The following is a 27,857-nucleotide window of genomic DNA, read 5'->3' on the forward strand; positions in this document are numbered from 1 at the left end:
ATGAGTGGTAGTTGAACCCACAAATATTTGAAACAGGACAGACACACATTACATGAATACCACTTTGACAGTGTCAATCAAAACTACCTTTTATTTGTATATTTTCATCACTGGAGCATAAAAATACATCTCTAAGATGTAAAATCATTGCATAAGTATCTAAATACAGTATCTGGTTATGTCAGTGTTTCTCAACCTTTATTGACCACATGCATTTTTTTTTAACTTAAAATCTAATCACACACCACCAAACAAAAAGTATTTGTGTATGTGTGTGTGTTTGTATATACTTAAATATTGATGATCTTGTGTAAGGTTACTCACAAATTGGCCTCTTTTTAAATCTGAACACTTCTTATTCTGTTGTGCAATTGGCAAACGGTGACTGTACAAGTTAATTGGACTTCTGCCATCTAGTGGTGTAGAGCAGCAGTGCAAGTCTGGTCCTCAAGAGCTCCCATCCTACCTGTTGTAGATGTTTATCGAGGGAAACCTCGTTAACATGGTGGGGGTGGGGGGGGGGGGTCTCTGGAGGACCGGACTTGGGCACTGCTGCTGTACACCACTAGATGGCAGAAGTAGTAGAGTATTGAATTGTTCTGCCATTCAGTATGCATCATTGAATATTGAATTGAATACAATAAAGTTGTATTCAATTCAATTCAATTCATCACCGGCATAGAAAGGTGAACAGAGATAAATTATTTATCGTAAAAAAATACATTTTCTTTTTGGAAGTAATGAAATTTGATAATATCGCACATCACATCCGATGATCGGTTGGGAATCACTGAGTTATATAATGAGGTTGATCGCTGAATTTTTTTCTTGATATTCTTCAGTTGGTCAGTCACATAGAAGTGAAGAGGAGGATGAGGAGGAGGAAGAGTGCGTTGACCTTTGCGCTCACACGGGTACCTGAAACAGGAAGCCACGTTAGATGTAGCCGATTGTTGGCTTCGTGTCAGAAGAGATGATCTGACATGCCGCTCCACCCCTTAGCTAACTGTTGCAGTGCAGATATAGAAAACCGGACCGCTGCTATAAAATCTTCAGTTTTTGTTTTGAAGACCGTAATCACTCTATCATGGGCGAACTGTGAACCGTGGACCACAAACAAAGAGTAACCACGCATTTTTTAAATTTTTTTGTTCGGAACACTCACTACTGGAGCTTTGAGTTGTCGATGATGGCTGGTTAGGCTCGGCTGTGATGCCCGTGGGCGCGACTGTGGGGTCAGCTCTCCCTCCCTGAAGCCCCACTCCCAGTTGGTTGAGCTCAGACTGTCTCTGGCTTTGGATCCATTTCCTCACCAGCTCTTGGTTTTCGTACCATTTTATGTTGGGCAAGTTGGTGCCGAGAAGATCGCGAACGTCGCCTACACTCATGGCCTGGGCGAGGGGAAAAGACATGCGTGAACAACTTCAACAAAAGAGTTCATTGAAACGGCACCTGTGCACACTGACCATAACAGCGGATGGATCGAGCGAAATGAATGTTTCCAGGTTCATGTTAATATTGGCGGTCAACAGAGTTCGAATGTAATCCAGCGGTGCGCCCCCTGCAGTTCGAGGTAGAAAAAAAAGAAGTCGAAGTCACCTTCATTTTGAGTGAAAATTATTACATCATGGGGAAAATTGTTTCAACAGTGAGAGCAGCTTGGGAAGCATCGTGGGTGTTGGCCTACCAAGATACGGCTCCATGAACTGATACTCCGCAATGGAGACATTTGAGCGGGTGGTTCCTCCAAAAGCTTTGAGAGCGATGACGAAAAGAGCTTGTTTTTTCGCCGGAGTGCAGATGGACACATTCAAGACACTCGCGTTTCTGCGGGCGACACCACACTCTCATGTGAATTCGGCATAAAGTCCGACTGGAGGGCACATTACTTTTTTCCATATTTTTGTTTATATGTAAATTCACTGTAACTCAAAATAACGCAGCATCAAGCCATTCATTTCTAAACTGCTTGCAACAAAAGTAAGTCCACCCCTATGTGAAAATGTCCAAATTTTTAATTAAGCAGGTGATAATTTTAAACATGTTTTTTTCCACCCACAGCACCCAATAATGACAAAGTGGTGACGTTTGAATGTTTATTTATTTTTTATTTTATTTTATTTTTTTGAAAGAGAAAACAGTCTTTGCCTTGAAGCTCAAAATTGAAGGGTGTTGTGTGAAGAATTGTCTGGGGATTTTTTTTTTGTAATGCCAAAATGTGTAGAATAGAAAACACTTGAAATGCATTCTGGATGTACTTTATGTTATTGTAACTTCTGTCTATCTTGCACTTGAATAAATTCTAAATAAATTAAAAAAAAACTAAAACTAATACTCAAACGAATTAAAAAGCAACTAAAATCAGACATTAAAAAAGCCTATCAAACCTAAAAACGAAGTAAAACAAATCCTACTATGGGCTTGTCAATCAACAACAGCGCAAGGGTCGACAATGCCATACAATACCTGAGACTTTGTGCCAAAATGCTTTGTAGGACATTAGCGTCTAGGGAACACAGGTTGTCTCCTCCGATGACGTTGAGCTCGGTACTGCCGAGTGTGTTCCCGTCGTGACTCAGATATTTGGTGATGATCTGCTTCGCCTGCACGGAGAACCAAACGTGTCCTTCACGAGAACTGCTCGAGTGTTTGTAGCATGAATTTGACACATGCCGTTCCCATACCAGGCTTGAGTTCCAGGGCCCGTTGGAGGAATCCATGAGGGAGGAGAGCGTATCCACCAGAGTGACGTTCCACAAGTTGATGTCACCACTGGTGGCTTGACGTGACGCCTGTCCCAGGAGTTCCACCTGATCGGCCGGGATGCTTGAATGGTCGGCATATGCCTTCGAACCAATCAGAGTCCATGATTTTATTTGTCAAAAAAAAAAAAAAAAAAAAAAAAAGATAAGTGAAACTACATTTTTATACAACTTTCAACAAGTAAGTGTAATTATTGTGAAAGTGTTCTTTGCTTTGGTCTTGGTCAATTCATATTATAGATGAGTTTTGGGGGTTTATTTTAAATACCTTATTTCAGTGTTACTGCACAATACTGAAGTCCATATCCCACTGAGGGGCTAAGCTAGCTAATGTTGCAATCTCGGCGGGGTTTGTTCAAGGTCACAAATGTTAGCCAACAGTTTTTATGGTTTAAGTACAGGCCAGCTTCTGGAGAACGTTTGCCTCCTTGAAAGAACCCTGACGAGAACGCAACATTAGCTGTCTTCGTAAACACTCGCAAACGTTAGGCCTCCAGTGAGATGGCAAAATGGCCGCCCCCTGAGATGTCCAAAAACATGTGGATTTTGTCGCTTAACTCATCTTCCATAAACGGAATAGTCATGAGAATGCCTTGTTTAGACGAGTGAAGGCAACTTTGCCAAATGTAATTGCAATAAATTCAATATCTATCCATCGTCACGAGCTGACGTGCACTGCTTCCACTAACAACAGGATGCGAACAGAGAGGAGCTAGTTTAAAGTCAATGGTAGCAACTTAGATACTTCTCTAACTCCTTGTGATGATATCCCGACTTTTTAATTTGGTTCATTTATTGAAAAATGATTGTCGTACAGTTTGAGAATGACCAATTAAAAAAATTCCAATGTTGGGCCTGGGCCGAAGCTTCCAGCAAGCAAGCGCCTACCTCTCGCAGCTTTTCCAGCACGATCTTGAGGTACTCGTCCTGGTCCACCTTCTCCGTGATGCTGCCCAAGTTGTCTCTGACGATGGTGGCGTTGAGGCAGCAGTTGAACTGATTCACGTCGAAGTAATCAAATGGGAAGACCTCATCACTGATGGTCACCTGCGTGATGGATCCGACCGTGCACTCGTTTTCTACAAAATCAAACATTTCCAGGTCAACTTACTTTTTGGGAGGAGCACAGTAGCTGAGAATTGAGTTGAAAAAAAAAATAGTGACAAACCGAGTGATCGCTTGACTTTATTTCGAATGGACTTTCTAATTTCTTTCTTCAGGCTCTTGCGCTTCTGTTTGTCCACGCCATTTTCCTTGAGAAGCTTCAGGAAGTCCTCTAAGAAACTCCGCTTTGTTTCCTTTAAAGCAACAAGTACAGCATATCAGGTGCCCTGCTGGAAATGATCCACTTACACTCAATTGGTCTAAAAATATGATTTGTACATGAAAAAGAATGTATGACACGCGCTGGAGCCTATCGCAGCTGCCTTTGGGGGACACTCTGAACCGGTTGCCAGCCAATCGCAGGGCACACAGAGACGATCAACCATCCACGCTCACACTCACACCTAGGGACAAATTACAGTGTTCAATCAGACTGCCGTGGATGTTTTTGGAATGTGGGAGGAAACCGGAGTACCCGGAGAAAACCCACGCAGGCCCGGGGAGAACATGCAATCTCCACACAGGAAGGCCAGAGCTGGAATCGAACCCGGTACCTCTGTACTGTGAGGTCAATGCGCTAACCACTCGTCCACCGGGCATGTTGTTTTCTCTTATATTAATTAATCTTAAAATCACAGTTGTTCATCAACCACTACAATGGACCCTGATGGGTGTTGCCATTCAAGGTGATTTTTTTTCATGCCTAAAGAATAATTAACACAAAAATTTTCAATACATTTCAGTCCACTTTGTGACATTTTTGTTTAGTGTTGTGCCGTTAAATACAATAATGCAATGATGTGGCTCGGTTCAGTCAAGGTTGGGACACACTGAAGTAATCCATAAAATGGAAAAAAAAAAACCAACAAAAAAAAAAAACAATGTGCGACATACTCGATTGAAGTTTTCGTAGAAGTTAGATGTCATAAAGAGAGGTAAAATCCCAAGATCCTCCAAGGTTCCTTTGGTCCAATTTGACGGAGGACTGGATAGCAACACAAAAGGAACAAACATGGCAACCATTTAATTACAGTAACCCGATTGACACGACCATGTATTTGGGGATAAACTGTAACTCGCTTATACTCGATCAAAATACACAAATATTGGTTTCCGCATCCCCGCCGCCATCGTACCCGTATGTCGTATTGCCGCTCTCCAGGAGAGCTTCCACAGCCGTGACTTGGCCCTCGCTCAGCTCCGCACAGTTTTGCAGTTTTCCCAGGATAGATGCGTCCGAGTTGCTGATATAGACGCCGTCCAGAGTGCAACACATGTTTCCTAAGACGGATATGTCGTTCTCGCTCAAACTTTGGTTGGTGATACCCTTGGGAAGAACGGAGAGAAAATTACATTTATATCCCATGTTTCTCTGCACAATATATGAACAAAAAAAAAAAAATGTTTTTTGGATTTACAGCCCCTTCTGGATTTTTTTTTTTTTTTAATCAACTGATTCTTGACGGATCAATGGGCAATTTTGTGAAAGGAATCCCCACAATATGTATGATCATATTGTTTGATTGATTTATTTATATTTATATTTTTTAATTCTTTGATATCACTATTTTTTTCTACCGTCCACTTTACTACAGTAAAACAAGAATGTATTTAATAATGTAATTAATTACGGGAGTAGTACAGGATAATTCTATTCAATTAAAAATACAAACATTTAAAAAAAATGGCATCAGTTTAGAAGAATAAAGTATCAATTTAATCAGCAATAGGTCAAGAAGTAACATTTCCTGACAAACTTTTCAGTTTCAAAATCTGAATTTTGGTGTAAAATGGTGGTACCCAAATTATGGCCCGCGGGCCGAACGTGGCCCACCTCCGCATTTTGCCCGGCCCCCTGAACAATACCAGAGATGCATTTTTTTTCTGGCCACGTGATAGAGACTTGTACATGCATAGAACGTAATATTCTATTCCACCCTTCCGTCTGTGGTCTATCCAAAACCTCTCCCTCAAAAAAATAAATAAAATCCGCGATGCACCCCTGAACTCACCAGGCAGCTCTTGGCATTTTCAAACAGAACGGTCGGTACGCTGCTGAGCACCGAAGAGAAGACAGAGAAATCGGCTTCTGCCAGCTCTTCAAAGTAAGATCTGCAGCTGTCTTGCGGCACCAACGAGTAACTGTGGAAGGGACACATCAAAACAAAGTTCCGCAAACTGCTCTTCTATTTTGCATTAGTGCAAACAAACCAACCAGCCTGATGACGATGCACTTACTTGTAATATAGCAGCATATCGTGAGGGTAAAGCTCAAAGCTGGTGGCGTCCGACTCATCTTTGATGTGGTTGTACATGCAGGTTAGCTGTCAAAAAGCATTGGAATTTTTTTTATTTCAATGTGCACGGTTTGGCCGGAACTGGGTTATTTTGATTGGCACGGTGTGACCACCAACAAATCTTTTCCTATTCAAATGAATGCAGATGAACGTTTTCTTCACTTTCAATAGTAGACAACAAAAGACAGGTGTACTCCAAAAAAGCTGTGCTCCTTTTTTCCAATTTCAACTTTCGGCTTTTCATATTACCCTCAATTTTTTTTAATTAATTATTTTTTTTGAGGGGGACAAACTTCCATACACTGGCATTAAAGTTTAGTCAAAGGTCTTTTTGCGCCGGTCAACCGGCCAGAATCTCACCATTCGATTGGATTGTAGTTCTTTGCCTTAGCAAGAATTTTATTTATTTGAAAGCATATTTACCTCAAAATGTTTTAAAATATTACCATAGAACACACAAGACATTTCGGTGTAATTAAAAAGTAGAATGGCACTCTTGCGTATGCTGAATTTTGTGACTGAGATTCATTACCGACAAGTTAAAGCAAACCCTAACAACTGTTGGCCTATATTCCAATTCCAATTATTGACTTTTGGCCAGGATTTCATTTGCCCTGAACCCGCATGTGTCAAACAACAACTCACCTGAGTCTCCGCCAGCTTCACCTTGTTTCTGCCTTTCCTCCGGCACGCCCGGATCAGCTTTTTGACTTGCGACTTTTGGAACGTCCTCACTGAACTGCACGTGAAGCCTTGCAGCACAGACGACGACAAACTGCAGACAAAGCACACGCACAGTCACCGGAAAAAAAAAAAAACAAAAACACAAAACAATTTGAACCTGACTGCTGCAGAAAATAAATCTCACTTGTCCGCACTTCCCAGCAGTGCTGTGGCCGATTCCACAGCAACGACCTCAAAGAGCAACTCGGCCTGCAGCAACCGCAAATCGTACCGAATAAGACACGTACAGTCGTAGGTATTCCTAAAAGTTTTGTCAAGAGTTCCCACCTGCTTGCGTTTCCATTTCTTCTTGTTGAGCTTGGCGAGAACCTTCTCGGTGCTGCTAACACCCAAAAGCAGAGAGCCGGGGATCTCCGTGGCCAAATCATCCGGGATGTTCTCCACGACATCGTCACTGCTGCTGTTCACCGAGATGATCTAGGCGGAGGAGGTAAATCGCTTTTATAGCGGCTCATGTCGAAAAAAAAAAAGGTTTCGAAATGTTTTCAGAATTTTTTTGGACCTCGGACTTCATAGGTGCTTGAACTGATGGGCTCTAATTTGGCAAGTTCAACTTTTGCCGACCTTCGCTAGTAATTATTTTTCACACGTGAATCTGCCAAGTGAATATCTGTCTAAAAAAAAAGTTATAGCTAATGAAAACCAACAAAATAACTCAAACTTGAAAGTAAAAAAAAAAACATTTTTGGAAAAGAGAGAAAATAAAGACTTTGCTTTAAAAAGAAAAACTCCATTTTATGTTGATAAAACTAATTCGAATTATCACAAACAAGTCCTTCTTTTTAATTTTTTAAACTTCATACATGATCTTTTGGGGTTCATTTTCAAATTTGAAACTATTTTAACTCTGGACTGAAACCAATCTTCAGGCTGTTTGTCAAATGTAAAGTCTGTGAATGCACTGTGGTTTAAATCTCTTTCAATTCGGACTGCACCGATTTGCAGAATGGAGGTGGGCTCAACAATTCTGTTGTGATGAAATTCGAAGCCCCGAATCTCAGAACTGTGAGGCAGACATGCCAAACACCAGGCCTAAAGTGTCCTACCTGCGACACAACCACCAGCTGGATGATCCGCGGGGCGGTTGTGAGGTGCATCAGGAACGTTGGGTCCTTGGAAGCGGTGATCACCTCCAACCCGTCAATGTTGCTGAAAGTATTTGCGGGCACGCCGATGATGAGAGAACCCAGCATCAAAAGTGATGATGCATTGTTGATCTGGCGGTGACACGTTTAGATTTAGATTTAGATTTAGATTTAGATAAGATAAAATATCAATCCTTTAAGAATCCCCAAAGGGGAAATTCAGATGTTACAGTAGCGCAGAAAACACTAAGCAGCATTCACAAAATAAGAACAGACAATATATATAAATGGAATTCTAGTAAGACACTGTTTGACAGGACTTTTTCAAAGGATAAACTGGGACGTGATGTATTTTTGAGTTTCAGATCAAAACAGAGCAACCTGGAGTTGTTTTTTTTTATGTAAAAGTAGCCCAAGTCTGGCCACTGAGATACCTGCATGAGCCCCGAGGACAGGAGAGTCAAGACAATGGCCTTGGCCTGGCCTGTATGCCAGCCCGTCACATTGCTTAGGGTACCCAGGGCCTCGTGTAAGTCCTTGCCGTCGATCGTTTTAATCTGGCCCACTGAGATGCCGGTGCTTTCTTTGCCGAGGGCTGCGATGGATGCGGCGTCAATCTCGTCGCCGAGATTGCCCGCCAAAGCAGCGGCTACCTGTCGACAGAACATGAAAACGCCCTTTTTTCCGTGTTGCTGTTCTGTACAAGCGGCAGAGAAATTCAAAGAGGTGACAAAGTCGAGTTATTAATTTTCACCCTTCTGAGATAGAGCCCTGAGAGAAACAAGACGCTGCTTCTTCCCGTGAGGCGATGTTGTTGAACAACAAAGCAAAAGAGCTCACCTGTGGATCCAGGTCAACACACAGCGTGGTCAGGTTGTGCAGAACCAGCATGCTTTCATCTGCCGATAACTGGCTGAATGCCATCCCTGGCACGAAGCAGCGAAATGACAGAGGAAGGCTGCGAAGATAAAGCAGCAACGACGCCATTAAGGTTTTTTTATGGGACAGAGAAAACAGATATACGCTGACTTTTTTTCAGTTTCACTCTTTCAGGGACAGCGGTCACGACACTGGACTGCTTATCAAGTTATCAGGTTACAGGGTGCATGAAAGGGTTAATGACTTTACTTATTTAATTTCTGATCAAGTAGTCTTTATTAGACATATCATGTCACCGTGTGATGAATAGCACATTCATCTCGCCATCCTTTTACCATCGTGTGTGTCCTCCATTAGGGTTGAGAGGTGAGAGGTCTCATTTAAGTCTGAGACAGACATGCTAACACTAATGTCCAATGAACACTCACAATATGGGGTTAAAGTTGCTGTCCTGCTTGTATAGCAGCTCTGTGTAGTAGTTCACAACGTCGACAGGTAAGACGGTTTGGTTGAAGATGGCGATGTTCTGTTGGTCCACAGTGAACAACTGGAGAACCTGCAGCAAAGAGGCGGTAATTGTTTAAACACACAAATGCCACTGTACATCCATCTCATATACAGTCGAAAGTACGCGAGCTAGCAAACTAACAAAACACTGTTTGGGAAATACCTCTGGGGAGCCGAAAGTGAAAAAATCTTGCAGAGTGATAAACTCAATGAACGGTCCAATATATTCTGCAAACCATGCTGTTGAGTTGAGCTCTGGGTCACTTGCGTTGTAACACTTGGGCGCTGACGCTGTTTAAAAAATATATACAGTACTTTCATTCGGAAAAAGATACCAAAAGCAGATGTCATATACTCCTAGTTAATGAATTATTAACTTATTTTCCCGTTATATGAATTCAATGTTGTGTTCACAGTAAAAATATAAGTCCAAGTCCAGTAAAAAGAACAACTTATTATGCTATAGTTCAGGGGTCCCCAACCGCCGGGCCGCGGACCGGTACCGGTCCGCAGGGCATTTGGTACCGGGCCGCACAGAAAGAACTTGCCTTTTTTCCGTTTTATTAATTTCGGAATGCGAACTGTTTTATTTTGAAAAATTACCGGATTCTCTGTTACATCCGTCTGTGTCACGCTTGACTCACGTCAAGGCACACTTCTCGGTCAGGTGACCGATGACGCTCATAAACAAAACGCTGAAGCCCGCAAAATGAGTAAAAGAGCTGCTTGGAGATCGCAAATGACGGCGGCCTTAAAAGTACGTTCGAAACAACTGGATCAAAGTTATGGCTGAATACTCTGAGATCGCCACAATAGCACTGTTGCTATTTCCGGCATCCTACCTGTGTGAGGTGTGGAGTTTCTGCAGCAACGGCGACTAAAACAAAATTACGAAGTAGACTCGACATAAACCACACACTTGAGGTGTCATTACCCCGAGATGGGACTGTCTGATTGCAGAAAATCAAGCTCGGGACTGTGGTGAGTCGTCATTTTCATGCACTTTGAATTTGCGTTGTATCGTATTTTGAAGGCATTAAACATTACCATAGCGATAAGAGTGTTGCGACCAGATTAGACGCTCCTTGTGTTTATTATTATATTTCGAAAACACCACAATTTTCATGCAGCTCATACCATATTATTTTGTTGTATTAATCCGCCACACCTTAAATGCCGGTCCCTGAAAATATTGTCTGACTTAAACCGGTCCGTGGGGCAAATAAGGTTGGGGACCCCTGCTATAGTTCATATGTTCAACATTGCTACATGGCTAGCTTGTTATTTCCTTTGGCTTTCAAAACATTCCAAATGTTATTTGTGGTTTCAGGGACGTGTTCCAATGAAATGAGTGTTGTATAGGTCAGCAAAAGTGTGATATACAATTTTTTTTTCAATGTCATTTTCAAATAGAGCTTGTTGGTTTGGTTCATGCTAGAAATCGCAAGTAGCCCGCTGTAACCACAATATGCTAGTTGTCTGTCATCAAATAAACATTGCTGAATGAAATACACAATCCAGTAAAATATCTTTGGAAAATTATGCAAACACCAAAATTTACCTGAGTTAAGGTAAATCGTGATGGTATCAAACACATCTCGCCTCACAAAGTCCACAGCAGAGAAGTTGAACAGGCCAAGAACCGATACACTGAAACAAAACCAGAACACATTCTTACTAGGCGTTGGCAGTCTTTCTTTGCTAGACTACAGATGGGTCCAGTCATTCCGGGTAAAGCCTTCATCAGGAGAGATGACTGATATAGAATGTTAACGTTTCAATCTTTTTTGATGGGTAAAAAAAATGTGGTGACTATTTAGGAAGAGTTTCTTATTTGTTTCAATTTGACGACGCCGATGTACTTAGATAAGCAGAGTTACTACCTCTGTTACTACACCTCGTGAGGAAAAAAGGAAGTATCTATTCAGGCAGAGCTGCGTAGGTTGACAGCGTAATGAATTGAGACACGTACATTAGAATGGAGGCCACTATTTGACGAACTACGGCAAGGGGTTCTTCCTCGCCCCTCACTGTTTTTGCATTATTCTGTTCAAAAGTGAGACTCCATGTCGGCGGTAACAACAGGTAACGGAATTAGAGGGCATACAATTCCTGAAAAGCCAAGCAGGAGGTGTTGTATGTTGTGACGTTTCCGATGAGATCCCTGGTGAGGAAATTCAAGTAGTTGGCGAGGCGTCGGTCGAACCAGGCTTTGACCTCCGATCTGCTGGAGCTGCCGAGAGCCAAAGGCCACACGCAGGGTAGCGTGAGCCTCCTCACCGCCACTGGGAGTGTTTCCTGCAGCGAGTAGAGTGATGTAATGTAATGTTAGCATCTTTTTTTTCAGTGGAATGATGCATGTTTACCAATCAGGACAAGCAAGGCCTAAATAATATCAGGAGTACTGGTGTATGTTCACAACAAATATCCTAATAATTGTTCCGGAAAATTGTTCTAATTTATTCCCAAGTCTGTTTTCTGCATTTTTGTAGCATTTCTTTTGCCGACATTGCTTCCACTGAGAAAAAGTGAAGGCTTAAAACTAACAGTTTATGTGTTGTGTGCTATGATCCACAAATTTGTCAGCAACTTAGGGCTCATCTCAAAACTCAAAAAGTAAGTCGCCACTAAAGTCCCAGGTAGCAAATGAAGGGCCCACCGCTGATGTTCACTGTACTGTACATACCTTCTCCAAGAACGAGGGCGTCTCGAGGTAATTGCCGAAGATGGAGCAAAGTTCGGCATCATCGTCAACAATGTCAGGCTGGCGAAGGTAGCTGCCAAGCTCCGACGAAGCCACGGAGTTCACCAACTAAATACACAACAAACATGAAGCCGATTATTGTCATGACGAGTTGTCCTGAGATGTCTTACATCTGGACCCGCACCTGATTCCTTTTGTTCTGAGGAATGAGCGACAGGAAGGTGGTCAGGTTGGGTAGCTGGAAGCCCAGAAATGAACTTTGCAGGAAGCCGTAGTAACTTTGGTTGTTGGCATAGCAACGCAGAGGTACTGGTCCTGCAATGGAAAACAGAGTCATCAAATATAACGGAATTTGCTCAATAGCATGATCAGATATTCTGACGTTTTGAAAGACTATTTCCATCCATCTTTGACACTTGTATGACAATTAGGAATCACGGATGCAAATCAACTTAGCATTATGAATACGACACAATATTCTCCATGGTGGAGGTAAGAATTTGCCCCAACTGAGTGAACACAGAGCAACTTCAAGGTGTTGGCCTTATTTTTTTTTAATGTCTCAACTTGGCGGTGTCATTACCTTTCAGAGCCTGAACAATGTGGTTGTGTACTTCCTTCTGTGTACGGTCACTGAGACTTGAGATGGTGGTGTTGAGCTCCTTGACTCTGACGATTGGAGCAACGAGAAAAGAGTAAGTTGCCGTTCGGGAGAAACGTGTAGTTCTAAGTCAGACCGGTTTATTCCTCGTACCCTTGCCGCTCGACGCTGCAGTTCTTTGCCGACAGTATTTTGAAAAACGGCGAAACATGCCGCGGCGACAGTTGGAACAGCAAGGGGGGCAGTCGAACCCGGAGCCACGCCGAGACCACGGAGTCGCGGACGGATGGTTCGGAGAGACTCGCACGATCGAACACAACCTCCAATAGGGCTGACCTCACTGGGGCAGGATAGAAACTTTCTTTACCCTGCAGAAGACGTGGGATGACGACAATCAATGACACTGATGACTCTATTTAGGTATGTGTGTCTTCTACGGACGTCTTACTTGCTGCCGTAAGCAACTTTTTTATCATTAATATTCAATTTCTCCTGCTTGAAGTCACTTAAATACCCACCTTGATCGACGGGGAGAAGTCATCAAAGAAGGTGGGCAGGGACTGGTTGGGGACATGCTCCATCACCATGGCGACCTGGGCAGGGCTGGTGAGTGCACCCGGCGTGGAGGACAGGTCAGCAAGCTGTCTCACCGTTAATTGTGGTAAGGCCTCGAACTGCACGCATGCACACGAACACACACACACACACACACACACACACACACACACACACACACACACACACAGGTTTAATTGGATTTGGGGAGTGAATAAAAAAAATGAAGAGGTGTAAGAAAGTACCGGTGAGAAGTTGGGATGGAGCATCTGAAGCTCGCTGAGGAGCACAAGGTGAGAGAAGGCGCCAAAATTTAACTGCAGCCATTCGCTGCTGTTGCTGCTGTGGGTGATGCAGCTGGGATCTGGACCACCAAAAACAAAAGAGGAAGAACAGGAAGTAGGTAGACGTAATTGCGAATGAGCAATAGGTGTGTGTGTGTGTGTGTGTGTGTGTGTGTGTGTGTGTGTGTGTGTGTGTGTGTGTGTGTGTGTGTGTGTGTGTCTTACCGTCTGTGTCATTGCGGGTCAGGAAGATCTTGATGAAGTGTGATACAAAAGACGTCTGTGCGGCAATGCTCATATTTGGCTGAACGTGACTCAGAGCCTGCACGCTGTAGTGAAGAAAAAGTGGATGCAATTACACTTGTGGCTTGAGATGTGAGTTCAATTTGTTCCATGATCGCACTCATATCTCAAATCATCTTTTCCCATTGAATTGAACGGAAATCCATTCCAGCCTTCCCCAAATGCTACAAAAATTGATTTCATGTGTATTTGAATAAGGAAAGATAACCTTTTGGAAACACAAAGTAATGACATAATTCAATGGAATGGAGAGCAACTCAACACCTTTTGTCCCACTCCAAATGCGATTCTTTCTGGTGTGCCTACTTTGGCCACTTGGTGGCAGTATAAGACAGACAAAGGAATATACTGGCCATTGTATTTATGGATTCCACTAAATTCTATCGAGGCAGTCGTGCCGCAGCCAATCATATTACAGTCGGGCGTGTTTCGTTGAACTCATTGGGATGGCACAAATATTAGTTACAGCGGATAACGAGTACAGAAAAGTGAGTAATATTATATGTTCTGTCTACATATAATGTTATTGCTGAACCATCTGTGTTTGGTCCATTGCCGAAAGCGTTCAAGGACCGCAACATAGACGCTAATTAGCGTTATCATCAAGCAAGTGAGGCTTTTCTTTAAACGGTTGTTTGGCTGTTTTAGGGTTTGTGTGACAGTAAACTTCAACCGGGAGTGGCATTAAACAGTTTGAAGACTCCTTTTTTTGTGGTGAACTTTTCATTATTTGCCAAACCACTGCTGATTGTGACGTAAGCTGAATGGAGTTCACTCTCACCAATCTCAAGTCTGTGCTCACACGTCAAAGCAAAGCTTGTATCTCAAAACCTCGCAGGTCAAGCCGCTTGTATGCTGAACTCGTGTTGCAAACCCGCACGTCTTACATGTGTTGGTAGCTGGTGCAATCCAAATCCTTGGTGGTGAGACAAGACAGGAAATCAGGAGAGACTGCATGCAGAAAAGGGTGAAGCCTGTGTTTGAACCAGAGCTTGATCAGGTCAAGATCATTGATGAAGGCTCCAGGGAAGGCGTCCAATTGGACTTCTCGGATAGCGTCCAAAATGACGGAGGCTGCTGAATTCCCGGGATTAAATGTCTGCAAAATAAAACACGTGACAGCTCGCTGTGACTGGTTAAGTTCTGTGTTCCCCAAACTTTATTGAGCCAAGGCACGGACGGGCACATACTGTATGTCATTTATAGGGCTGGGTTTAAAAATAATCGATTAATCGAATCAAATCCATTTTCCTTTTCATAGCCTGACATTGATTAGGGGGTTTTACAGCTTTTAAGTTTACAGTGGGTTTTTTTTTTGCCACTTTATTTACACAGTCTGCACTGTGGTTGGAATTCATTTCAATTATTTATTGTGTTGATCAGGTCATGTTCAATAAAACATACATACATGAATAATGTAACTGCATTGGGTTCAAATCTTGATGTAAATGTTCATATTTTCCTACCATGTTGGTGAGAAGGTCCAGAGACTCGTTCAGCAAATGAGAAGATTTGGTGAGGAGGAGCTTCCAAAAGGGAAGATGGCCAGAGGGGTTGCAGGTAAAGATCACAGCCAGATCCTGATCTGTTAGTGCCGTCAGCTGTGTCGTGAAAGAACAGAGCGGGTGAATGAAGACTGAAGGCCACATTAAAAACGCCATTCTCCCGAGAGGTGTGACGTTTACCGATGCGCACGCAAATTGCTCCACGGCAAAGTTGCAGAGGTGTCCTTCATGCGTCCCGTTGTCCAGTAGGAGCTGAAGTGCAGTGCTGTGAAAGGCATCACGATAAGATGTCATCCTGGACCCTTTTCCAAATCAGTTTCCGATTCAAACTGATTCGAAGGCACACCGTGTGATGCGGCCAAATCCGATTTGAACCGAACCATCATAAAAAAATGACAGTTAGCTTCTAGCCCCCACACATTGGGGGATTTCCCCCAACACATTCAGCAATTTTATCTACCGTACGATGTTCAATGGTGAGCCTGTATAAGCTTTTGAAAGGGCACATTCAATATACTTTAATGTACTTATCCAGAGTTACATATGACATTATAAATACAGTTAAGTATTGTTGTAAAACACCATAAATACATAGTTTTGAATTGTATTTTTATGGCGTGGCCTTAGCGGCAGCAAAACTGTACTCACCTGTTGACTGCCATACATATCTCTGTGGCTGTGAGCAACAACATGACACAAGTGAGCGACAGTGAAGCATTGTGTTATCGATGAAGTAAGAAAATGACTTACCATTTATTGGGGTGACAGTGCACTGATGATTGAGAAAATTAATATAGTCACTTATACATTACTTCTATAAAATCAACTTGAGTAAAAAGTGGTATTGCGCATCATCACCTCTCCACTGTAGATGATGCAACCTGGAGGAAAAAAACACAAGCAAAGAGAAATGATGAACTCACCGATGAACTCACCGTATTTTTTTATTAAATACACTTGTACAACTGAATGAGATAAAGGAAAGATCAGATTGCTTGACATTGTTGGGATATTTATTTTAGGATGTTCATTCTTGTGGTTGTAGTTTACTGTGATGTTCAAATGCGCTGCATCATAGTCCGAACTTTCTTTATTATGTTGAGCCTCTCAGGATTTCAAATGAGATAATTAGGAATCAAGCCTGCATTTAAGACCCAAATTATTGATTGAGTTTGAGTGAAGTGTTGATAATTGACACAACAAAGGGGGATCAATTACCTTTACAACTGCAGAATCATTTCCCAAAGTTAATCTAGTCTGGGATCTCATTAGATCGAGTGAGTGTCTTTTTTTGAATTATCTCACCAGATGGAAGGAGCTCAGCCAGTTCCATCTTGCTGGAGGTGATGGACGACATCACGCGGAGAGGAACGGTCTGCAAGGCCAGGTCCAATCTTGTGAAACTGGAGCACGACAACGGTAAACACGTCAACGTTACATTTCCTATTTAAAAATCTTTCATCTTTCAAAATCATTTTTAAGGGTAAATTTGTACATCCCCCAAAACCAGTGTGTAAATTAAGTGTGATGTAATTCTCTATCCTTTATGTATTTTGACTGAAGACTGTCCAAGGCCTTTTATTAAATTGTGAAAAAAAAAAGCACGCTATGTCCTTTTTGAAAGACATTTCATGTATGGACTCACAGCATTTTGTAGGATGAACAGGAAAGATTTCCATTGACCGGCTGAAAAGGGAAGAAACGAAAACGTGGTTACCGTCAAAAATTGCTTCTCTTTCAAACCCTCGACTGATTGCTGCTCACCGGTTGAAGGTGTTTGACAAGGTGCGTGAGGAATTCAGGGATTTTTAAGCGTTCCTCGGGCGAGTTGGTCAGGTGATCAAACACCGCATCGATGATGATGTCTATCTCCGGGAGACCGGGAGACGGAGTGAACAGCAGGTCCAGCCGTTGCCGTAAAGACAGAAGAGGCAGGGCCTCCAGCTAAAAAGAGGCACTCATTATGATCTTGCTCATAAGATGGACCGACAACTATGGTCTGTTTGTTGTTCATCGTGACATCTCACAGGGTTGAAATCCGGGTTTAGCTGCAGAATCTCTTCGAAGGTCAAAAACCGGGAAAATGGACCCACATTCACCATCAGCCACTCTGTGCTGCTGTTGAATCCTGAGAGGCAGCTTGGGCCTGTGAATAGTCAAGAAGTCACCTCTATGACAACCGTGTGCATCGAATTAATTGAATGGATTGTGAGCCGGAGGAATGAGAAACATGACACATATCATGCAGTTATAAGGCGCCACTTCACAAATGTGTGATATCCATCCCTACCCAACTTTATAGCCTGTGCGCGCGCCGGCAGTGTTCACACCCACAACGGCGTAAAATACCCTTTTTTAAAAAGCTCCACGTGGGTCTGCGAAAATCAAACTTCTTCTAGCCTGCCGGTGCCCAGATTTATACCGCGCCTCGCGCCAGACTTGCACTGGCCAAGAAGATAAGCTCAAATGCTCTCCAGCTACTTACTAGCACAACTCTTCACAAATTTGTCTGTAAAATTTGTTTTAAAAGAGCAACAACTGAATTCACCCGAAATTGGAACAACTTGAAATTCAACCATTGTGAATGAACATTTGAAATTGAGTGAGGGCATGCATGACAAGCTGACCTGAGACTGGACCAGACAGGAAATTCACGACGAATTGCTGCAAGATCCCGATCCGCCGCGTGTGGGTGATGTTGTCATAGTGTTGCTTGAAAATCTCCAGGCTGACATTGAAAAGAGCATAAGGAAGCAGTTTGGAGCTTTTTCTTTAAGCGAAGTGTCAACTCATATAAAATGAAATAGTATATTTCATGTTTAAAAAAACAAAACAAAAACAAAAGGAGATCTCATTTTCAGGCCTTTTAATTCACAATTAAGTTCATTTCCCCTTATAGTACCTTGTAAAATATTAAAATTTGAGTTTGCATTGGGAATGTTAAATACCCAATTCTCACAAATTTTGATTTAGCATCCAACCATCCATTTTCTAATCTGCTTATCCTCACGAGGGTCGTAGGCCTGCTGGATTCGAACCCTGCACCTCTGGACTGTGAGGCGAATGTAGTAACCAGTTGCCCACCGTGTTGCCCACTTAGATTTACTGAGCCATGAAAAGCCATGAGATTTTAAAGGCACCTTTTCCCACCAACGTTTACCTTAATGAGCTTGTTGCCAAACCTTAGCCACTTAGCATTTAGAGAGCATCTTTGGCCATAAAGTGTCAGATGAGAAGTATTTGAACTATATTTAATTTCATATATTAGGTTTTATTTCTAAACCATGCTAAGGTCTTTTCATTGTTTTTCTTCACTTACATCTCCTGATATGACTGACAGCTGAGGTTCCTGTAGCTCAGGCAGCGCAGGAAATTGTCGGACGCAAACGGCAGGAAGCCCTTCAGGCGCCCTGAGAACCACCTGGCGATGACGTTGCTGTTCCTCAGCTGTTCGTCGCTCAGCAACGCCACGCGGGTCTCACCGATCACGTCCAGAATCTCAGGCGCAGATGGTCCGATTGTGTTCTTGGGCTAAGCAAAAAAAAAAAACAAAAACTTTTCTGAACTGTCTGTCCTTCTCTCATTTAAGATGATGACTTCTTCTTTCACTAACGATGCTGGCCAGCATGTCCAAAGCTGGATCCAAGATGGGCGAAAGATGATTGAGCAGGATCTTCCATAGCACTCTGGACCGTTTGCTGTTGCCGGTGAGATTGCACGACAGAAGAGACGCCAGCTGATTTGCCGTAAAGTTCTGCAGCTGGATATAGGAGATGGGTCAAATCGCAAATATGGTATACTGTATACTGTACATTTTTATTTGTATCAGGTATTGTCGATACAGTATGTGACAATTTTGCTCTGAACAACCACTGAGTCAATGAGAGAATGGAAATATGCAGACAGTGTTGGTGGCCAGCTAGCTGGCCCTGTGAGGCAAATTGAAAATCTGATTGGCTAAACAAACAAGACAATAGACTAGTGGGAATAAATTAAGACTTCAGGGGAAAAAATAGAGTGGTGTCTTGATTTAAAATCCAAACAGGCCCCAACATAAAAAAAAAAAAAATGCAACCTGTGAACACGCATAGTCCTCCAGTGTAAAGTTGCAGGGGATGTCCACAGATGTGCTCAAGTCCAAATGAATGTCGGAGCTGCATGATTAGCATATTAGCACATCAGGACGACAAGTCGTGGCGACTTATAGGACTTAGCTTTCAACATACCTGTCGATTCCCTTGCAGACATCAGTTGCTGTAAAATTGCATCGAATTTGTATTAACTGTGCATGTCATCTTTTTCAGATGTTTCATCGGAAAACTGCCTAGCAACAAGTGACCTCCCCAGGTAAAAGCAATTTCAGCAGTTCTGTCAATGTGTCTGCTGGATACTTGATATTTATTTGTAGTTGCCAAGTTTTATAATGCAATGCATATGATTTAGAGCAAATGTGTGAATTTTCAAAAGTCTTCTTACCATTGATCTGGATCATCAAGCACTGTGGAAGAACAAAGCATGTTAAAGCTTCGGAAATAGAATAGAGTCATTGTGAATGTAATTCGCGAAAACCTCACCTTTATGTTGTCAGACACACACTCTGCGAGAAAAACCCCGCCCCCCAAAAATTCACACGTTCAGGTCCAGATTACAGCTCCGGAATTTATCCAACAATATTATTAACAAGATTTGCTCATGAAGTTTAATATATGTAGCCATGAGAAAGTTTTCTCTACCTTTAGGTGTGGATTGGATGAATTGGTCTACTTTATCCCGTACGAGAAACTCCATGTCAGGAGGCACGGACACAATGACTCTTTGTAGCTGCCCAAGACTGAAACAGCAAAACACAAATAATGAAACATTCTTTTAACCGCAAACAAAAGTGATGGGCTGGAAAAAAATATTTGATAAAAAAGTAATAATTTGACAATGCGATCATATTTTTCCCATCCATCCATCCATTTTCAACACCGCTCCATTTTCAACGCTCATCCTGAACAGAGTCACAGGGAGTTGCTGGAGCCTATTCCAGTTGACTTCGGGCTGAAGGCAGACGACACCCTGAACTGGTCGCCAGTCAGTCACAGGGCACATGGAGAGACAAACAACCATTCACACCTGCACCCACACCGACACTGAGTGGGAACCGATCCCATGCAACCCGCTCACAAGTCAGGCGAGTGTTCCACGATGCCATCAGCGACTGATCATGTTTTTATTTCGAAAAATCATTTTTATCAAAAATATTTCTTCAAACATTATTAGATGTTATTGTAAATCATTGATATCTGAAACATTTTTTCTCAATACAGATAAAGTTTTTTTTTCCGTAGAAAAGCTATTTCACAGTGATTAACAAATAAAAAAAAAAGTACTCACATGGTTTGAGAGACTGCACAAGGAGGCTGGACCTGCAATTTCCAAAACGTTTTAGCATACTTTCCTGATAGTGAAATACTGCTGTGTCTGCACAATCGAACCCATCAGAGCAGTCACCTCAGTAGCCACCAGGCGCAAAGCATGCAAGATCTCAAGAAGCCTCCTCTCTCTGGGGGACTCCAGCAGGAAATCAAACACCTCACGAATCACATCGTCCTTCTCGGGAGGAGTCAGGCGAGGCAGGAACATCAGCTGCGCCGTCTGTCTTGGAGAGAGCTGATCCAGAACCTCCAGCTAGTGAGGCGACAGAGAGAAAAATGTCATCAGCATGCGGCCCAGCCTTCGCTTGGTTGAGTTCTGATGCGCGTGACTCACGCCTGAGAAGTTGGGGTTGAGGTCGTAGAAGTCTGCGATGTCAGCCACGTGCGAGAAGGAACCAAAATTTTTCCACAGCCATTCGGTGCTGTTGTTAGCTGAGAAACACGCGTCTGAAACATACACACAAGACTTCATCAAATACGATATATTACGGACTCAGACGCGATAAAAGTGGGTTTATACTGTCCTTGGAAAGCTATTCCAGAGATTTTCAACTCATGTTCAAATAATTCCTGTGGTTGAAACTTTAACCAGATCATAACAAATGTTTCCTTTTTACTCACCAGACATGTTGTGACGCCTCAGGAAGAAGTAGACGAAGTGCGTATAAATGTTTTGGTGGTGTAGTGAAAGGGGTTCAAAGTAGCTCATGTGTTGGCTGAGGAGAGCAACGCTGCACAGTGACAAAAGATAAATATTATCACTGGAAACATGTAACAGAGATTCCTCTGAGAATATAAACATACAAACGCATGTCAGAGTAAGAGGAAAACGGTGGAAGACTCACAGGGCTTGGTAAGCGGGACAGGAGAAGTTGTTGCCGCTCAGGCAGGATAGCAAGTCCGTGGGGATGTGGGGAAGGAGGGGTGATAGCTTGATATGAAACCATATGGTGACGAATTCCGGGTCATGTAGGTTATCCTGAGTAAAACTGTGAGAGTCTGCTTCGCTTAAGATCTGCCGGAAGTCAGACGCCACTTCTGTGAAGTTCTGGAAACACAAAAGAAATGTTCATGAAAAAACGTCCATCCACAAAGTACAAATACAGTAGTGCCTTAGAATGTAACACTATGTGAATCATGATTTAATGCTGCAACCCAATTCGTTATGTCGCTCCTTCTTGTGTGCCCGTCATATATTTCCGAAATACTGGTATATTCTTGATACTTATACAGTATATGCCATATTAACAAATAGTCGCTGATGGTGTAGTGGTACACTCGCGGAACTTGTGTGCGGGCAGCGTGGGATCGGTTCCCACTCAGTGACGGTGTGCATGTGGGTGAGAATTTGTCTCTATAACAACCAGTTCAAGTCAGCTGAGATAGGCTCCAGCAACTCCCCGCGACACTGTTCAGGATACGCGGTGTTAAAAAAGGATGGATGGATGGATAGATGGATGCTGTATTAAAATAAAGAACATGAGTTTGAGTAGTAGAATAGCTCACAGCTGTGACAAACTCCTGTATCAATAAGTTGAGATGTTCCGTCAACTCCAAAATCAGTCTCATGACGTTCCCTTCAGACATGGTCAGGTTGGTTCGAGCTGCGCAGCGCATGATGCGTGCCACGTTTCCCACTGCATCAGTCAACTGGGGGTGGGGGGCAATGACAAGGAAGAATTTGGACAAACAGAAATGATATACAGTCTTATGTGTATGTATGTTTTGTTTTATTACCCCACAAGGATTGCCATCAAGAGCGACGCGGCAAACATCCTGGACGTCGACCGTTCCATTGTCTACATTGTGATCCAAGTTGCTGTAAGACATAATGCACCATGAGCTCGCTAGCTAGCTAGCTTGCTAGCTATATAGCTGTATAGATAGACAAACAGACACACACACACACACACACGCACACACACACACACACACACACACACACACACACACACACACACACACACACACAGATAGATAGATAGATAGATAGATAGATAGATAGATAGATAGATAGATAGATAGATAGATACTAATTAAACTTAAGAGACACCACCAAAAAAGCAGGATCGGATTTTTACTGAGGCCTAAGTGTTAGTGGGACGTACAACACATGGCGAAAGGCGAGTAGGAGATGATCACTCATGAGGGATTGTTCGTCACTGGAGAACCTCCGCAGTATGGGCAGGACAACATTTCGATACCAGTCCTTCATTTCGTCTAATTCTGGCACCTCCAGAGGGACAGGTGAATAATAGGGCCTGTAATGACTCGCCATCTCCGCCAGAGTCCAGTTGAGCAGGAACTGCATCAGCGTGCTGCTTCTTATTCCTGATACGTGTCTCTGGGAAATGAAATGGGAAATATTAATTGATGCATGGATACAGTCAGTATGTGCCTGAACGACGAATGAATGTTTGTACCCGTTTGGTGAAAGTGACAAAGTTATGAACGAAGCTCATGATGGGTTGAAAAGCCATTCTGGTGCCTTCGATCACCTGGAAGTGTAGCAGGGATCAATTGTATTGAAATTAGTTCTGCAAACAATTCTTGCATTCACGTGAGACAGCTTCTCAGAATGTGGGTTGGGAACCAAAATGGGTTGCAGTTTTACTGAGTTGCAGACTGTCAACCCCCAAAAATGTGATTTTATTGAGTAGAACGCAGACACTCAAGTTCTTGGTTTAGGTTTTTTCACTTACACGTCACATTGATAAATAAAGAAAATCAAATTTACAAATGAAAACAAGTCATTTGTCATTGCCAATGACGTTATATGTTTTCATTTCAGGCGCCAGGGAGGAACCTGATTTGTAGTCTGGGTCTTCAATTTGGGAAGAGTCGGCTCTATGGGGGCAGTGTGAAAGTCAGCATACCTCTGTGAGAGTGTTATGAGGGGATGGAGGTAAATACGGGCTGTATGTCGTTTGGGGGTATTCAGGCTCGGTCCAGTTGTGGATCCCTTCATAATTGTTGGTGGTGTTGGCTAGCGGGCCATCTGACATCAAACTGTGGAAGATAAGCGAGAGGGAGTCCTTGGACAAACCCGCCACCTCAGGCCTCAAAAGCAGTTCGGCCTTTTGTGCCGGGGAGAGAAGGTGTAGAACTTCCAGCTGTGTCGGGAAGAGAAGAAAAGAGATTAGAGGAGGATCTGCTACTTTTTATGAATCTCATCTACGAATGGTCCATCGGTCCATTTTAAAAATCAACTGTTACTCTTGAGCACAAAGTTTGTCCACTCTTGGATTACAGATATTGTTTGGCTGTTAGAAAGACTAACAAAACAAAAACTAATAAAAATGACAGAGTGTGACTCACGCCGCTGAAAACCATATTGAGTGCTGGTAAATCACTGATTCTTGCCATGACGTTGAAAGCACCGAAATTCTTCATCAGCCATTCTTCACTGCTCTCATTTGGATTCACGCAACCTGCAACCAAAAAAAAATGCATAAAGTTTGCGACCGTGTTCTTCAGTGCTATAAAATGTATTTAAAGGTGAGCTATTTGCTTTTGTACTAATATTTGGGTCTGTGGAGTGCCTGTCCACCCATCAAGTATGAAAATAAACACTTAACCAAATTGACTTAATACCGACTTAATAAAAAATAAGTGTGATGTAATTCTTTACCCATTACTATGATCGAAGAAACCTATTTGAAAAAAAAGCATAATATGTCTCCTTTCAGAATATTTGTTTGATATACTTGATACGAATACTTTTGAGACCCTGATAACAAAGGCCCAATTCCTAAATGGCGATTGTCATATTTTTCTGAACCCTCTTAAAATCGACACTTTCATCACAAATCCATTGTGGTGGTTAAGCGTTACCAGTGACTCCATTTCTCGACAGGAAGGGATACATAAAGAATGAGTAGATCCATTGTTGTCTGGCAGGATTCATCTCAGAGAAATGCCGGCTGAGCTCCTTCACCCTGCGAGAAGACAGCGTAGTATTCAGAAAGGCGCCAACTCGGAAGATGGAGCTCACTCAAGTGACGGACAACATACGCACATTGTTTGGTAGGTGGAGCAGCTAAAGTTCTTGTTGCTGAGGCAGACCAGGACGTGTCTGTTGATTGACTTCAACAGCGGTGCCACCTTGACCTCCATCCACATCTCTACAAGGGCTTCATTATGGAGCGGCTCCGCGTCAGGGTCCAAAAAGATGGCTCCCTCTAGGCTGAGGTGCGCTCCTTTTGCACTGGACCTCTGTCAGAATACAAAAAAAGGAAAGGAGATTGGTAGAAAATAAGGACTATAATGACACATTATAAAAGAGGAACCATTTTTTGGTCATTTAAGTCTATGAGGAAGAAGTACCATGTGCCTTCCTAGATTACATTGAGTTTTTTTTTTTTAAATTGTCTGAAATGGTTCATCTGCCAACTGCTAAAAGTAAGAGCACTCTGCTTTATTCTGCTTATAAGAAGTGCTCAAAGGACTCCTTGGAGAGCAAGCTATGTGAAGTCTGAAAAATGTTCTGTTGTTTTGGTCTTTCTCCGTTTTTCGTTGGGTTTTTTTCTACCCGCTACCCCAGTGCCGATCATGAACTTGTCAGGTAGGTATTTGTGCAACAACATTCCTCAAGCTACGTGCAAGTGAGTCCGTCACGGGCGTAATCTTGGGCCAAGCCTACCATGAAGGTATAAATATCTATTGCCGCTTCCAGCATTGTTTTCAGATTCCGCATGTAGTCCCTTCCGGTGTTTGATGCAGGTGAGCCCACACACTGGAGGAAGCAGCTCGCGGCATCTGGGTCCTTTAGAGCGAGAAACCCACCCCCAGAATGAACGAGCAAATTCTCAGATTGTCTCTGATCAATCAGGTTTACATTTCTAGCTTTGGGAGGTATTTTGATCGTAATCATAAAGTGAGTGAGAGGGGAAACCCCCCCCCCCCATCAAATATCTAAATTCCTTTTGATGAGTCACATATCGTTTGTGCTTCACTCGTCACTCACCTGGCCGGTCGAATTGCATCTTGCTTCTCTGCGCCGGTCATGCGAAACGATGAGCAATTCAAAGTAATCATTGAGAGATTAGAAAATTGTAGGAAAAAAAAAAAGAAACCGATTGGCGCTTTTTAGGCATCTTACCCTTGTTGACTCGATGGCACTGTTGGGGTGAAAAGAGAGACAAGAATGGGGGATTGATAATAACAACATGTAGTCGGAATATTTGTACTTCCACGTAAATCATGAAAACATTTGGACTGAAGGGCTGCAATCGGCTGGAAATCAACTATGTTACATAACAATCGGCAGTATTTTTAGACTTGAGATAAAATATAAATGGAATAACAATCTACCATACAACTATATACACAGTACTAAAGGACAAGTAAATGTCTGATGTTGTTTCATTTGACGGATTGACAAGGAAATAAGCGTTGCCCACGTTTGTGCAACGCGTTTTCATTGTTAAATTTCCAGACTGACGAATAATCTAGGTGAAAGAGTAGCTCTGACTAATACCGCCTCACCAAACCAGTCTCATTAAAGCCATTTATACAATGCAATTACACAATGGGTAACGAACCGCTTGAATTGTTGGATTTTAACCGCGTAGAGCACTTCACAAATTTATTCGACCACACATTTGTCTTTGAGACCATCAAATATAAGAAAGTGCCTTTGACCAAACACAAACGTGGGTGCACGGCACGCAACAATACACACCTCGAATGACTAACCGGGAAGTCTGTGGCTGCTTGCACAGCCACGCCGGTCAGAATCAGTTAAATAAACCAGTAACGTACCTCTCATGCCACCATTGAGCCAGAAAGTCAAATTGGAACTAAAACAGTGGGTTAACACAAATGCAAATGGCCAGCTAACATATAGCTTAGCATACACAGCATATATTATCAATGCATACACGCGGCATATGTTTTCATAAACCCATTAGATTTACATTTGTCCCCCTCAAACAATCCATCCATCCATTTTCTGATTCGCTTATCCTCACAACTGTTACGGGCTGTGCTAGAGCCAAAATCAACTGTCTTCGGGTAGTACGCGGGTACACCCTGAACTGGTTGCCAGCCAATCGCAGGGCACACAACCATTTGCGCTCATACTCACACCTACGGACAATTTAGAGTGTTCCATTAATCTGCCACGCATGTTTTTGGAATGTGGGAGGAAACCGGAGTACCCGGACAAAACCCATGCAAACTCCACATAGGAAGGCCGGAGCCAGAATCAAACCCATACACCCCTCAAACTAAAAATTTGGAACTGAGAATTTTTAGGAACCAGAATCAAATCGGGGAACTAGAATTGAAAATGGAATCGTCCAAATTCAGACACTGCAACAACCCCACCCAGTTGCTTGTGGTAACACACAACAACAACAAACAAACAAAAATTAAAAAATCCATATGCTAGTCCAACCCCAGTTTGAATGCTCTGTAAGGCTATATTAAAAATATAATTCAACATAAAATAACTTCAGCCAACATTGTCATTCACAATTATTTTTCAGTCCATATACTGCAGTTGTAAGAATGCCGTTTTAGGACCAGACAGGGACAAATCAATTGAGAAGAAGGAACGTTTTGTAAACAGCTGTATTCTGCTCCTGACAGACACGTGTGCAGCAAAAGCAAATGATCACATGGACGTTGATCCTCTCTTACCAAAGCAACCCCACAGGAGGTAGAGGAGCAGGAAAATGTAGCCGGATCTCATGATGTTGCAGCTCTCATGAAGATGAGTGCGGTTTTGTCGCACGGGTCGCTGGGGAGGCAAGCAGAGACATCGTGTCAAACGCTGGACAACACCACGGCGACAAAATGCAAGAGCGATCCACAAGGTCGGCGTAGCCACCATGAAATTATAGGATGATAACAGGGCCCTTTTATTCTTCATAGAAATTCTGCTCAGACATGTTGTGAGGTACCTGAAATTGTGCCGTGAGATACAAAATGCTGCAATGTGAGCAGCTGATAGAAATCAGGGAGTGGCCATCAGATACTTTTCAGGATCTGCCACGACCTTCATCATTGTCGCACAATAGTCTGAGACATCAGTAAAAAGAATGCTGAAATTCAACACTGTACAGTCTGAACAATGAACACAAAAGACCTTGTGATTCTCTT

At 42.7% G+C, this 27,857-nt stretch overlaps 1 protein-coding gene and 1 long non-coding RNA gene across 2 annotated transcripts; one reads left to right on the plus strand and one right to left on the minus strand.

The window, feature by feature from the left end:
- Nucleotides 1–735: 735 nt before the first annotated feature.
- LOC109511440 (uncharacterized) lies at nt 736–27,648 on the minus strand. Its single transcript, XM_019862557.1, has 64 exons — nt 27,396–27,648; nt 25,852–25,870; nt 25,717–25,744; nt 25,393–25,515; nt 24,769–24,965; nt 24,585–24,688; nt 24,069–24,181; nt 23,627–23,863; nt 23,174–23,248; nt 22,859–23,094; nt 22,488–22,569; nt 22,257–22,400; nt 21,596–21,798; nt 21,372–21,481; nt 21,085–21,197; nt 20,827–21,003; nt 20,710–20,741; nt 20,064–20,161; nt 19,905–19,927; nt 19,807–19,828; nt 19,557–19,584; nt 19,406–19,484; nt 18,944–19,090; nt 18,650–18,861; nt 17,958–18,058; nt 17,358–17,476; nt 17,095–17,274; nt 16,976–17,016; nt 16,636–16,733; nt 16,189–16,211; nt 16,081–16,102; nt 15,979–16,006; nt 15,511–15,595; nt 15,292–15,426; nt 14,713–14,924; nt 13,748–13,851; nt 13,484–13,602; nt 13,202–13,357; nt 12,837–13,051; nt 12,666–12,751; nt 12,267–12,397; nt 12,065–12,190; nt 11,486–11,676; nt 10,940–11,028; nt 9,542–9,669; nt 9,300–9,427; nt 8,833–8,950; nt 8,427–8,645; nt 7,954–8,124; nt 7,175–7,324; nt 7,032–7,096; nt 6,809–6,938; nt 6,105–6,190; nt 5,879–6,008; nt 5,003–5,193; nt 4,761–4,851; nt 3,931–4,060; nt 3,651–3,841; nt 2,685–2,846; nt 2,467–2,603; nt 1,688–1,827; nt 1,467–1,561; nt 1,166–1,391; nt 736–918 (listed from the first exon to the last, which is right to left on the minus strand). Exons 1-64 carry the CDS (start codon nt 27,625–27,627, stop codon nt 851–853), a joined length of 7,851 nt encoding a protein of 2,616 aa, XP_019718116.1. The 5' UTR covers nt 27,628–27,648; the 3' UTR covers nt 736–850.
- On the plus strand, nt 21,727–24,727 carry LOC109511441 (uncharacterized). The gene is made up of 3 exons (XR_002167330.1): nt 21,727–21,817; nt 22,496–22,571; nt 24,651–24,727. It is a non-coding gene; the product is annotated as an uncharacterized LOC109511441 (long non-coding RNA).
- Nucleotides 27,649–27,857: the final 209 nt, after the last annotated feature.

The sequence above is a fragment of the Hippocampus comes genome, unplaced genomic scaffold (genome assembly GCF_001891065.2).
Source record: "Hippocampus comes isolate QL1 unplaced genomic scaffold, H_comes_QL1_v1.1 scaffold7, whole genome shotgun sequence".
Classification (NCBI taxonomy): Eukaryota; Metazoa; Chordata; class Actinopteri; order Syngnathiformes; family Syngnathidae; genus Hippocampus; species Hippocampus comes.